This window comes from Salmo salar, chromosome 26 (genome assembly GCF_965601325.2).
Source record: "Salmo salar chromosome 26, fSalSal1, whole genome shotgun sequence".
NCBI lineage: Eukaryota > Metazoa > Chordata > Actinopteri > Salmoniformes > Salmonidae > Salmo > Salmo salar.
This window is the reverse complement of record NC_138316.1, coordinates 43,573,127-43,586,918: the sequence shown is the minus strand read 5'-3', so window position 1 is coordinate 43,586,918 and position 13,792 is coordinate 43,573,127. Positions and strand designations below refer to the sequence as shown.

General features: G+C 41.1%; 2 protein-coding genes across 3 annotated transcripts; both read left to right on the top strand.

The window, feature by feature from the left end:
• On the top strand, nucleotides 1-2,022 carry LOC106587867 (relaxin-3 receptor 1-like). Its single transcript, XM_014176522.3, has one exon. It carries the CDS (start codon nucleotides 187-189, stop codon nucleotides 1,174-1,176), a length of 990 nt encoding a protein of 329 aa, XP_014031997.1. The 5' UTR covers nucleotides 1-186; the 3' UTR covers nucleotides 1,177-2,022.
• A 1,302-nt stretch (nucleotides 2,023-3,324) lies between these two features.
• mo4l1 (Mortality factor 4-like protein 1) lies at nucleotides 3,325-10,131 on the top strand. Of its 2 annotated transcripts, NM_001146521.1 has the most exons (13): nucleotides 3,374-3,490; nucleotides 4,021-4,067; nucleotides 4,197-4,264; nucleotides 4,738-4,824; nucleotides 4,978-5,016; nucleotides 5,253-5,333; nucleotides 5,431-5,456; nucleotides 5,566-5,654; nucleotides 6,104-6,205; nucleotides 6,586-6,674; nucleotides 7,221-7,393; nucleotides 8,691-8,775; nucleotides 9,571-10,129. In NM_001146521.1, exons 1-13 carry the CDS (start codon nucleotides 3,451-3,453, stop codon nucleotides 9,650-9,652), a joined length of 1,008 nt encoding a protein of 335 aa, NP_001139993.1. In that variant the 5' UTR covers nucleotides 3,374-3,450; the 3' UTR covers nucleotides 9,653-10,129. The 2 variants fall into 2 exon arrangements, with proteins under 2 accessions (XP_045563898.2, NP_001139993.1); XM_045707942.2 differs by lacking the exon at nucleotides 4,978-5,016 and having other exon boundaries at nucleotides 3,325-3,490; nucleotides 9,571-10,131.
• Nucleotides 10,132-13,792: the final 3,661 nt, after the last annotated feature.

The following is a 13,792-nucleotide window of genomic DNA, read 5'->3' as shown; positions in this document are numbered from 1 at the left end:
CCCCACCAAGACAGCTACATTGTCAATGTGTGTGATTATGCCATGATAGGAATGGCGCATAGCAATCGTTGCGCTCTTATCATTTCAAACTAACCTGAGGATGTATTGGAAGCAGAGTGAGCGACTACAACCCTGATTTGAAGTTGGATAGCCTACACGAATCACTCGAATTTAATAACAGAAACGATGACTGAAGGAAACAACAGCAGTGTCGGCCTACTGAATTGGTCCTTGACGGATCTGGACCGGTTCAGTAGCCTAGAGGACATCGACGTGACAGCGGACGGGACTCCGATTTTGAGGGTGTTCATCTGCGTCGTTTACTCGGTGGTGTGCGCTGTGGGCTTGGTGGGCAACTTACTGGTGCTCTTCTTTATCAGAGTGAAACAAGAGCGGAAAAAATCCAGAATCAACTTCTTTGTCCTTAACTTGGCAGTGACGGACTTCCAGTTTGTATTGACTCTGCCGTTCTGGGCAGTGGACACCGCACTTGACTTCAGCTGGCCGTTTGGAGATGCCATGTGCAAAATCATCAGCTCCGTCACCGTTATGAACATGTACGCGAGCGTGTTCTTTCTGACTGCAATGAGCGTCACCCGATACTGGTCCGTCGCCTCCTCTCTAAAGGACCGAACTAGGCAAAAGTCCTGCTCTGCCAAATGGATTTGCGTGGTTCTTTGGGTATCCGCAACATTTGCGACTGCACCAACATCCATATTCTCAACCGTGACAAATGTAGCGGGGGAAAAACTATGTTTGCTTAAGTTCCCTGATGGACAATATTGGTTAGCAGTTTATCACCTTCAGAAAATAATATTTGCATTTGTTTTACCCATGGCCATTGTTTCAGTCAGCTACATCATGCTTTTGCGATTCATCCGCAACCGTAGTATGAAAACAAACACCAAACGGACATCACAAGTCACCAAATCTGTCACCATCGTGGTCCTGTCCTTCTTTCTTTGCTGGATGCCAAATCACGCCATCACATTCTGGGGCGTCCTTGTGAAATTGAATGCTGTGCATTGGGATAAATCTTACTACATAGTTCACACTTACGTATTTCCTGTGACAGTCTGCCTTGCGCACGCCAATAGCTGTCTAAACCCTGTAATTTATTGCCTAATGAGAGAAGAGTTTAGAAAGAAACTGAAAGATTTGTTATATCGCGGATAGTCACTTTACGCAGTGGAATATTCGGTTGCCGTTGCCATTACGCAGCGCTCCCTGTTGCTTATGTACCCTATAGAGCGCACGACATGGGTCTACTATAATAGGCGAATGCAGTATGCTCTGTTGGTGAAAAGAAATCACAAAATAGGCATGGGCAAGCACTAAAACAAAAGGTCACAATGAAACAGTATCCAATGGCTACCAAAATTGCGCATGAGGCAAGTCTGCCTGTTATGGTTCCTCCTATCCATGTGATGTTGTACTCCCGGAAAGTCATCATTAAACGATAGAGAAAACGCCCGGACAGTCATCATTAAACGATAGAGAAAACGCCCGGACTGTCATCATTAAACGATAGAGAAACCGCCTGGACAGTCATCATTAAACGATAGAGAAACCGCCTGGACAGTCATCATTAAACGATAGAGAAACCGCCCGGACTGTCATCATTAAACGATAGAGAAACTGCCCGGACAGTCATCATTAAACGATAGAGAAACCGCCCGGACTGTCATCATTAAACGATAGAGAAACCGCCTGGACAGTCATCATTAAACGATAGAGAAACCGCCCGGACTGTCATCATTAAACGATAGAGAAACTGAGGCAGACTAGATATTGTCTTTATCATTCCATCATAATTGTAGCCTAGTGGAGAGAAACGTACCCATGATCCCATGTCATCCTTCACAGCTGCACGTCTAGTCTTCATTGTGTGCAATGGCATGTCACAAATGACATGCAATAGCGAGAGTGTAAATATTATGCCTATGTTAACAGATGAATTAATGTGAACTTTATAGATTGAAAACGACCATATTGCCCAAATTGTGTTCATGCAAAATGTTTTTTTTTAAAATAAACATCCATATATTTAATCTCACCACGTTGCCTTAATGATTGTATTATTGTGTTTTATGTCAAAATGGACAACGAAAAACATGACAGTCTTGACACCGATTACTGTTAACGGTCCATTTCCTTCTGAAGCCCACGAGCAGTGTACTCACTTTTACCGGTAGGCCTATGCATTTCCCAAACAAAATGCATTTTATATCGAAATCACTGCATGTATTGCCTAACAGGCCTACCTATTTGGTATTTTATTAGGATCCCCATTAGCTGTTGCAAAAGCAGCAGCTACTCTTCCTGGGGTCCACACAAAATATGAAACATAATACAGAATGACAAAATACAGAACATCATTATACAAGAACAGCTCAAGAACAGAACTACATACATTTTTAAAAAGGCACACGTAGCCTACATATCAGTACATACACACAAACTATCTAGGTCAAATAGGGGAGAGGCGTTGTGCCAATAGGCTTCACTTATGGATCACATCCTTGACCCATATCAATAAAACAATTCAACTCAGTTTGATATTGACCTACTATCCTATTTGTCAGGACAGAATGATTGATATTTTGTTATACTCTTCAGACTAACGAATAAACCTATTCATGATCTTCAAACCTCTTGGCCAACCATCTGTGTACCAACACATGAGACACAAGATCAAGAGCCGATTTATTTGTTAGTGGCTGAAATAACCAATTCATGTTATGACTGTATGAATATTCTAAACAGCCTAGTACCCTACAGGGCTTCTGGGTGGCGCAGCGGTCAGGCAGTGAAAACTCAGTGCTAGTGGAGTCACTACAGACCCTGGTTCGATTCCAGGCTTATCACAACCGGCTGTGATTGGGCGGCGCACAATTGGTCGTGTCGTTCGGGTTTGGCTAGTGTAGGTCGTCATTGTAAATAAGAATTTGTTCTTAACTGACTTAAATAAAATAAAATATTATAATAATCTAAACATACACCCAGATCTGGTACAGTATTCTCAATGGCAGAACTAGGGGAAAAAATTGGCACATGCTCTGAATGCAAAATGTGTACAGTGAAATGCTTACTTACAAGCACTTAACCAACAATGCAGTTCAAGAAATAAAGTTAAGAAAATATTTACCCTAGGATTAGGGTTTGGCCAGGATGTAATTGTAAATAATGTGTTTTTAACTGACTTGCCTAGTTAAATAAAGTTTCAAATAAAGTAAATGAACATGGCTCCCTTCACCAAACAATGATAATGTCCTGTGTGCTCCGCATGGGCCTCAGCGCAGTGCGTTATCCTGGTCACCTGACCGCGCTGCCAGGCTGTGCACGTCGCGAGAAGAGTGGCGCGCCCTTTGCCGTGTTGTGTCAGGAAGAAATGGAAGCTGGCAATGCACGAATTTGATCATTCAGAGATCCGAACAGTTGAGTCTGTGAATGGCGCCAAAACAGGACCCTAAACCTAAATTTCAAGAAGGTAATGTGCACCGGGATGATGAACTGTAAAATTAAAAACGTAGCTAGACCCTGTTGTCTCGTGAGTGAAAAGGCTTCGACGCCTCTGCGCTATGGCGCTTCTCGCGCAGAGCACGTTAGCCAGCTAGCGTTAGCTAAAACAGTCTGCTCTGCTGGTGTGCTAGCTATATGCTAGCTAGATATATCATCAATATGAAAATTGCCTGAATAATGTATCGAATAATTAAGTGTCATCTACCGTAAGTAGTGTACTAATACACGTACCATTCGTATTCATTCATCCAACTAACTAGACTGTTTGCGCTAACTGGCTGTGTTGAAACAATAAGCTATCTAGCTAACGTTAGCTAATTGCTAACGTGTAAACAATCCCTTGCCAAGGGCCTTGGCTTGAATAGCAAATGTAGCTACCTTGTTTTATACGTTGGCCGCATATCAACGAAATACATTTAGCTACACCTTAGCCAACCACTGGTGTTCACGGTTTGTTAATATAACCGTCCAGCATTTGTCTATTTCTTCTGTTTTCAGGTGAAAGAGTTCTGTGTTTTCATGGGCCATTGCTTTACGAAGCAAAGGTGGGTTTAGATTCATTCCACCAATCTGAATGGCTGTCAGCTCGTGTTACTAAACAATACACCATTTACAGTAGCCTATACCTATAGTCATATTTATTACAATTCTTAATGATTGTTGTTGTATTTCAGGCAGTGAAAACCAATATCAAGGAGAAGCAAATTAAGTACTTCATTCATTACAGTGGATGGAACAAAAAGTGAGTCATTTTTGCATTGTTGGCTTTTCAAATAATAAGACTCATGTATTTAAAGTGACTTAGTCATGGTGCGTACGTTTTTACGAATGGGTGGTCCCGGGAACTGAATCCACTAATCTGGCATTACATGCTCTAACAGAGCGTTTCCCAAATTCTTGGGTACCCCAGAGAGGTTTTCAAATGATCAAAGCTTGATGAGGAGTTCTTCATTTGAATCAGCTGTGTAGTGCCAGGGCAAAAACCAAAACGTACACCCCTTGTGAAATGCTACTCTAACATTTCAGCTACAGAGGACCAGTACTGTCTCTATTTAGACCGTACTGTTGTAGCTATGGACCCATCTTTTTTTAGAATGAACTTCATTTTATTTTTATGAATGCTTACCTCACAGCCACAGACCTAACATGCTGGTATTGATTCAATAAAAATAAACTGTCAGCAATCTGAATGTGGTTGATTTCTTTCTGTTTTAGCTGGGATGAATGGGTTCCTGAAAGCAGAGTTCTCAAATATGTGGACAGCAACCTGCAGAAACAAAAAGAGCTTCAAAAGGCTAATCAGTGAGTTCATCTATCATTACAGACAGACTTTGTGTTGGGGTGGGGGGAAGTGTTTTGTGTATGCAAGGTACCTACTGTGTCAACATTGTATTCAAGCTGCCATTGAACGAAATACAAGAATGAGATTCTATATGTCAATCAATGTCTCCCCAGAAATGCCGACGATGACTCGAAGATGGGAGAACATAAAAAGTGATTCCACTTATTTTAATAATGAACCACAATAGTCATCTTTATGTATATAGCACCTATGATACAATACTTGCAGCCCACAGTGCTTTTACTTGTAAGCACTAGTTGAACATAAAACATACTGGTTAAAAGAACGATACATAAAATGATCCTAAGGAAATGTTAGAACAAGTGTTTTTTTGAAGGTTATTGTAGTTCATGGCCTGGTTTCTTGGCGGTGTTCCTTTCTCTTGCAGACATTATGATGTTGAGGGAAAGATGAGGGGTATAGCACCGAGCAAGAAGATTGCTGCTGTGCAGCAGAAAAATGTTGATCTGTAAGTTGGATCCCGTCTTTCAAGTTTGACCTACTTTCAAACTTTCACAAAAAAGAATTGAACAGCGCCTTTTAATGCAATCTTTTTTCTTCTTCAGGAAAGCGAAAAAGACAAAACTAAAGAGTAAGTAAGTGTTAGTCCCACTAGTTTCTGCTACTAGTTAAATTAACCCTTTAACATTCCTTTGTGGATAGAGTTTGATTGTGTGTCTGTCCCATTTGTCTTTATGCAGCACCAGCGGCTGGAGAAGGCACCAGCACAGGAGAGATGCCACAGCCACCGCGGAAGAAGAGGGCTCGTTGCGACCCAACTGTGGAGAGTGTATGTCCACCTATGGATGCTGTGTGTTGTCCCTCACATACAGCGGGCCTGTTCTCTGTGTTGTCCCTCACATACAGCGGGCCTGTTCTCTGTGTTGTCCCTCACATACAGCGGGCCTGTTCTCTGTGTTGTCCCTCACATACAGCGGGCCTGTTCTCTGTGTTGTCCCTCACATACAGCGGGCCTGTTCTCTGTGTTCTCCCTCACATACAGCGGGCCTGTTCTCTGTGTTGTCCCTCACATACAGCGGGCCTGTTCTGTTCACCAATTGAAGCCTCTCATACTCTGAAACAACGGCTCCAGTTACTTATGTCCTGCAGCAGTCAGTCAAACACAGATGGGAATTGTGGTGTTTAACAATACCCATAGCTTATTTCATTTATTTTCTGGTTTTCACATCTCTTATTGTTAATGAGTCTGACTGTTCCATTTGGTTTCACTGTAACCAGGAGGAGACGTTCATCAACCGCGTGGAGGTCAAGGTGAAGATTCCTGAGGAGCTGAAGCCGTGGCTGGTAGATGACTGGGACCTTATTACCAGACAGAAGCAGGTGGGGGTCTAGACAGCTGTCTACCAGGGTTGGGCTCAATTCCAACTGAAAATGGTCAATTCAGGAATTTGAATTTAAACCTCAAATATTGAAAAACTTTTGAAATGAATAGCTTTTACTTTTAAGTTTATTGAGAAGTCATTGAAAATAGATGTTTTTTTTATTATTGAATTGGAATTTCAGTTCATGAATTGGCTGCCATCACTTCAAATTGACCCCAACCCTGCTGTCTACCCTGGTCAGAAGATGCCATCTATTTACTGGCAAGACAGTCTTTCTCTACAAGTTCATTCTTTACAGGATTTTGTTTGTGTTTTAAGTGCATTTTATGAGGTGCTTGACAAATGTATACATTACATTTTTCTTGAATTTTTTTGTAGCTTTTTCACCTGCCCGCGAGAAAGAATGTGGATACTGTCTTGGAGGACTATGCAAGCTATAAGAAATCAAGAGGAACTTCAGAAAGCAAGTAAGTAAAACCACACCCCTCTCGACGTTGCAGTAGGAGTGAAGTTACAATGAAGAAGGTCATCTGACTAGAAACCAGGCAAGCTAGGCCTGTATCTGCTTATCAAAGTTGGCTAGCTGTAATTCACTTGCTTGGTGAAGTTCAACCTAGGTATCACACATTCTTCAGCTCTTTTTATTTATTTATTTCACCTTTATTTAACCAGGTAGGCAAGTTGAGAACAAGTTCTCATTTACAACTGCGACCTGGCCAAGATAAAGTAAAGCAGTGTGACACAGACAACAACACAGAGTTACACATGGAGTTAACAAACAAGCCAATAACACAAACAAGTCAATGATACAGTAGAAGAAAGTCTATATACAGTGTGTGCAAAAGGCATGAGGAGGTAGGCAATAAATAGGCCATAGGAGCAAATAATTACAATTTAGCAGATTAACACTGGAGTGATAAATGAGCATATGATGATGTGCAAAAGAGCAGCTCTAGCTGTGAACACTCCAGCACTGCCTGTTGCCTTATATCTCCTGTCCTGGTTCCCCTCAGGGAGTATGCTGTGAATGAGGTGGTGGCAGGGATCAGGGAGTACTTCAACGTCATGCTGGGCACTCAGCTACTCTATAAGTTTGAGAGGCCCCAGTATGCAGAGATACTGGCGGATCACCCCGACACACCCATGTCCCAGGTCTATGGGGGCCCGCACCTGCTCCGGCTCTTTGGTACGTAGCCACCGGGGGGGGGTGACGACTACTGTCTGAATGAGGAGGATCTGAAGTAGCCTCTGGACTGGAACTTTTAACAAATATTTCAGTTTTAATTTCAGGAGACTAACATTGTGGTGATTGAGCTCTTTTTAGGAGAGGTACAGACCCATGGGGAAATAGTTCTCTCTTTAGTTATTAGAGCCTTAAGAAAGTTTACAGTGCCTTTGTCTACTCTTCTCCTACCACCGTTCACTGCACTGTCATTGGTGCACCGTCACAGCACCCACGAAAGCTCTCATCTTCAGCCATACTGCTAATGAAGGAGACTTTAATACATGTCATTATCGGCCATTATCACAGGGATGAAGGTTTACTTTCTGGAGTCAATGGGGTGTAATACCCAGGGAAGGCCAGGAAGTTAAGCGTCTACCACTGCCACAAATTGCATCCAGAATCCCATTAGTTAGTTAATTAACATTGAGCAGATCTTTAACTACCGACAATTGGTTTCTGATCTCAACCGGTGTGATCATCAGATGGAGTAAATGCCAGGGACATTTGAGAAAGCGTCTCGTTCCGAGCCAGGTTGAACTGAGGTTAGTAGATGAAAAACCATTTAGAAAAGTGTTTGTGTCATCAATGGCTGTGTCAAACACTTGAAGGTCAAACGCCAAGCGTCAATTGGGTGGTGCTCTGCAAACGAAAACTGCTTCTATCTCAAGGCCATCAGACTGTTAAATAGCCATCACTAGGTGGCTTCCACACTGTTACATAGCCCTGCACCTTAGAGGCTACTGAGCCTATATACATAGACTTGAAATCACTGGCCACTTTAATGTTTTCATACTGCTTTACTCATCTCATATGTATATTCTGTATTCTATTCTACTGTATTTTAGTCAACGCCACTCCGACATTGCTCGTCCTAATATTTATACATTTCTTAATTCCATTCTTTTACTTTTAGATGAGTGTGTATTGTTAGATACTACTGCACTGTTGGAGCTACAAACACAAGCATTTCTCTACACCCGCAATAACATCTGCTAAATGTGTATGTGACCAATAACATTTTAGAAATGAAATCACAATTTATTTAGGAGTTCATTTAACAAAGTCACAGCACTCTTCACAGATTTTAAATAACACTGTATAGCAGTTTCCATGGGAGGGAGAGTTTATCAGTTAACCATCTGTCCACACCTGCATTGAGACAGTATTTATTCAAATATCAGCCAATGCTAATATAGATTCATGTCTGTAAATATGGTTAAACCTGGTCCCTGACAGTGCTGTTCTTTGTGTTGTGCAGTGAGAATTGGCTCCATGCTTGCCTACACTCCCCTGGATGAGAAAAGCCTGGCTCTGCTGCTCAACTACCTGCAGGATTTTCTCAAGTAAGAAGCCTCTCCTTCATCCCCACTCGTGAAATTGAATGTCTGGCTTGGCAGAGCATTCCCTAACCTGGCTGGCCTATCATAATTTATATATTCTCATCAGAAGGATTTCACCGTTGAAAACGTAGCCCACTGACCGCGAAATGCTGCTATTTAATCTCGCTGTCAGGGCTCGGTCTAAGCTGGGCTACACAAGCTTGACACTGACAGAATTTGTGAAATTGAAGTCCCAACTTTGTGATACCACTCTAACAAGAAGTTATCAAGACCATTGGATTCCAGAGTAGGCCTAATCGTATAGCTTATTTCAGTCATCCTGATGAAGCAGTTCCTTTGTTCACTGTTGCTCTGTCATGAATGTTTTCCTTGCAGTGGGCCTAAATGTCTGGCCATGCATCTGCAGGATACTGTCTGTGTGTACCCTAGAGACGATATGGGAACGTGGCCATAATCATGTTCCTCCTCAACCTGGAACAACCGTAGTAGATTGGGATGGGTTCAAACGGAGGCCACATTCATTAGCCTTTTTCACGTAACGTTATTTCCTGTAAACAAATGTGGCCTTATCCTAATTGCTGCAGATGGTTATCTGAACAAACTCAGTTTAAATGTCCAAATGGAAGCTAGGTTATAATTTGTTAGGATGAGCTGAGCTGCTCCTCATTCTTCTGCAGCCTGTAATATTTCTAGTCTTCATAGAGGCCGATTACCTTTATGAATACAGATGCTAGTTTTTGTCCGTTTTCTATGGCTGGTAATTGACCTTCAATCGCTTGTTCCTCCTGTCTGTCGTAGGTATCTAATGAAGAACTCCTCCCTCTTCAGTTCCAGCGACTACGAGGTGGCGCCCCCAGAGTACCATAGGAAAGCCGTCTGAGAGGAAGGTGCAGTGGGGGGGGGGGAGGAATCGACCCATTCGGAAACGCCAAGCCTCTTCCAGACTACATGTAACCATCTCAAACCCTTTTGAGTGGAAAGCTGGACTGGATTTTTTTTCACTTGGACTATTTCTGGAGGTTCCCTGGAGTCGGTCATGTCTTTGGAGCAGTGGTAGCTTTTAAGATATAAAGTGTTTTTCTTTCTTTCCCACCGGGTACGTAACACAAACGAGACAGGCATGTTTTTCTCCCAATATCGGGGACTTTTTACCATGAACATCTCTGTAATGTTTCTGTGCATTCCATCGGATCCGTTTTTTTGTCTGTTTTCACCCCAACGACTTTGCATGTGTTGATTTATGGATGTTTGATGCTAACCACAATTTGTGCAAAGCAATCGAATTGAAATGTCTTTGGTGGGATACATTAGCTGTGTTATGGTTGGCTATCATTTTGTAATAAAGATGTTTCTACACAAGTTCTGTATGGTAAATATCCTTCATTCTCCCTGCCAACCTGTAGTCTACAATACAGAAATAATCTAATTATTTTGGCATTCATGAGACTGAGATTGAACAATGGCCATTGACTCCCCATTAGATGGTTCTCACTCAAGTTTTGTCACATGCACAATCACAGTGAACTTAGTGACTTGCAAACCCTTCCCAACAGTACAGTATTCCATATCAAAATAGTATAACTGGCACCTACTACCATACCTTGTTCAAAGACACTAATCTTTTGTCTTCCCCATTCACCCTCTGAATGGCACACATACAAGGTCCATGTCTCAAGACTTAGAAATCCTTCTTTAACCTGTCTCCTCCCCTTCATCTACACTGATTTGAAGTGGATTTAACAGGTGACATCAATAAGGGATCATAGTTTTCACCTGCTCAGTCTGTGGAAGAAAGAGCAGGTGTCCTTAATGTTTTTTACACATGTAAACAGGGCTGAAAAGTTACTGGTAACCCGACTATATCAATACTTACAGTAATATACATGTAAACAGGAGTAAGATACTATATTTCTAGAGTTAACTATATCAATACTTATGGTAATATACAGTTGAAGTCGGAAGTTTACATATACTTAGGTTGGAGTCATTAAAACCTGTTTTTCATCCACTCCACAAATTTCTTGTTAACAAACTATAGTTTTGGCAAGTCGATTAGGACATCTACTTTGTGCATGACACAAGTAATTTTTCCAACAATTGTTTACAGACAGATTATTTCACTTATAATTCACGGTATCACAATGCCAGCGAGTCAGAAGTTTACATACACTAAGTTGACTGTGCCTTTAAACAGTTTGGAAAATTCCAGAAAATGATGTCATGGCTTTAGAAGCTTCTGATAGGCTAATTTACATTATTTGAGTCAATTGTAGGTTTACCTGTGGATGTATTTCAAGGTCTGCCTTCAAACTCAGTGCCTCTTTGCTTGACATCATGAGAAAATCAAAAGAAATCAGCCAAGACCTCAGAAGAAAAATTGTAGACCTCCACAAGTCTGGTTCATCCTTGGGAGCAATTTCCAAACGCCTGAAGGTACCACGTTCATCTGTACAAACAATAGTACGCAAGTATAAACACCATGGGACCACGCAGCCGTCATACCGCTCAAGAAGGAGACACGTTCTGTCTCCTAGAGATGAACGTGCTTTGGTGCAAAAAGTGCAAATCAATCCCAGAACAACAGCAAAGGACCCTGTGAAGATGCTGGAGGAAACAGGTACAAAAATATATATATCCACAGTAAAAGGAGTCCTATATCAACACAACCTGCAAGGCCACTCAGCAAGGAAGAAGCCACTCAAACCACCATAAAAAAGCCAGACTACGGTTTGCAACTGCACGTGGGGACAAAGATTGTACATTTTGGAGAAATGTCCTTTGGTCTGATAGAACTGTTTGGCCATAATGACAATCGTTATGTTTGGAGGAATAAGGGGGAGGCTTGCAAGCCGAAGAACACCATCCCAACCGTGAAGCACGGGGGTGGCAACATCATGTTGTGGGGGTGCTTTGCTGCAGGAGGGACTGGTGCACTTCACAAAATAGATGGCATCATGAGGAAGAAAAATTATATGGATATATTGAAGCAACATCTCAAGACATCAGTCAGGAAGTTAAAGCTTGGTCGCAAATGGATCTTCCAAATGGACATTGACCCCAAGCATGCTTCCAAAGTTGTGGCAAAATGGCTTAAGGACAAAAACGTCAAGGTATTGGAGTGGCCATTACAAAGCCCTGACCTCAATCCTATAGAAAATGTGTGGGCAGAACTGAAAAAGCAAGGAGGCCTACAAACCTGACTCAGTTACACCAGCTCTGTCAGGAGGAATGGGCCAAAATTCACCCAACTTATTGTGGGAAGCTTGTGGAAGGCTACCCGAAAAGTTTGACTCAAGTTAAACAATTTAAAGGCAATGCTACCATATACTAATTGAGTGTATGTAAACTTCTGACACACTGGGAATGTGATGAAATAAATAAAAGCCAAAATAAATAATTCTCTCTACTATTATTCTGACATTTCACAATCTTAAAATAAAGTGTTGATCCTAACTGACCTAAGACAGTGAATTTTTACTCAGATTAAATGTCAGGAATTGTGAAAAACTGAGTTGAAATGTATTTGGCTTAGATGTATGTAAACTTCCGACTTCAACTATATATGTAAACAGGAGTAAGGTATTATCTATTTCTAGAGTTACTGGTAACCCGACTATATCAATACTTTTGGTAATATACATGTAAACAGGAGTAAGATACTATATTTCTAGAGTTACTGGTAACCTGACTATATACATGTAAACAGGAGAAAGATATTATCTATTTCTAGAGTTACTGGTAACCTGACTATATACATGTAAACAGGAGTAAGATACTATATTTCTAGAGTTACTGGTAACCCGACTATATTAATACTTATGGTAATATACATGTAAACAGGAGTAAGATACTATATTTCTAGAGTTACTGGTAACCCGACTATATTAATACTTATGGTAATATACATGTAAACAGGAGTAAGATACTATATTTCTAGAGTTACTGGTAACCTGACTATATCAATACTTATGGTAATATACATGTAAACAGGAGTAAGATACTATATTTCTAGAGTTACTGGTAACCTGACTATATCAATACTTACAGTAATATACATGTAAACAGGAGAAAGATATTATCTATTTCTAGAGTTACTGGTAACCCGACTATATCAATACTTACAGTAATATACATGTAAACAGGAGTAAGATACTATCTATTTCTTGAGTTACTGGTAACCTGACTATATCAATACTTATGGTAATATACATGTAAACAGGAGTAAGATACTATATTTCTGGAGTTACTGGTAACCCGACTATATCAATACTTATGGTAATATACATGTAAACAGGAGTAAGATACTATATTTCTAGAGTTACTGGTAACCCGACTATATACATGTAAACAGGAGAAAGATACTATCTATTTCTAGAGTTAATGGTGATCAATGAACAGCAGTGTAATGGCAGTAATACATCTAAACAATATTCATTTTAGCAGCAGTGTAGGTGTGAGGGTGTGGGGGAGTGTAGGTGTGAAGGGGTGTATGTGAGTGTGCGTGTGTCTGAATGGGTAGAGACCTGTGGATGGGCATAGAGTCAGTGTGGATAGTGTGTGGGAGAGGAAGAGCAGTAGCTGTTAGCCATTTAACAGTCTTATGGCCAGGGGATAGAAGATGTTTAGGAGTCTGTTGGTCTGAGCCGTGATGCATGTCTCAGGTGGCAATTGGCAATTTTTCCGGGCAACCAAGAAAGACAATTTGAAAGATAGCTGCAGTTCAATTTCCTCTGGAGATTGTGTCTGAATTTTTAAGGAGTTTGCATATTTCTTTGTGTAAGAATAATTGCTAGAAAGTTTAGAAGTTGAAACCTGGACCCATTTATACCGATAAGAGGATGATGATTCATAGTCTTCAGATTAGGAGGCAGAATTCCTGGAGAAATATGAAAGACTTGGACTAAAAACATAACAGAGTTCTATATCATCTACTTCCTGTACTGTGGTGTCCTATATCAACTACTTCCTGTACAGTGGTGCCCTATATCATCTACTTCCTGAAAAGTGGTGTCCTATATCA

Bases quoted from the DNA above. Each gene is read 5' to 3' on its own strand.
- LOC106587867 (XM_014176522.3), top strand. From the start codon at position 187: ATGACTGAAGGAAACAACAGCAGTGTCGGCCTACTGAATTGGTCCTTG.
- mo4l1 (NM_001146521.1), top strand. From the start codon at position 3,451: ATGGCGCCAAAACAGGACCCTAAACCTAAATTTCAAGAAG. The intron at 5,017-5,252 runs GTGATTCCACTT...TTTCTCTTGCAG, and splicing joins AAGATGGGAGAACATAAAAA to ACATTATGATGTTGAGGGAA. The intron at 5,334-5,430 runs GTAAGTTGGATC...TTTCTTCTTCAG, and splicing joins CAGCAGAAAAATGTTGATCT to GAAAGCGAAAAAGACAAAAC.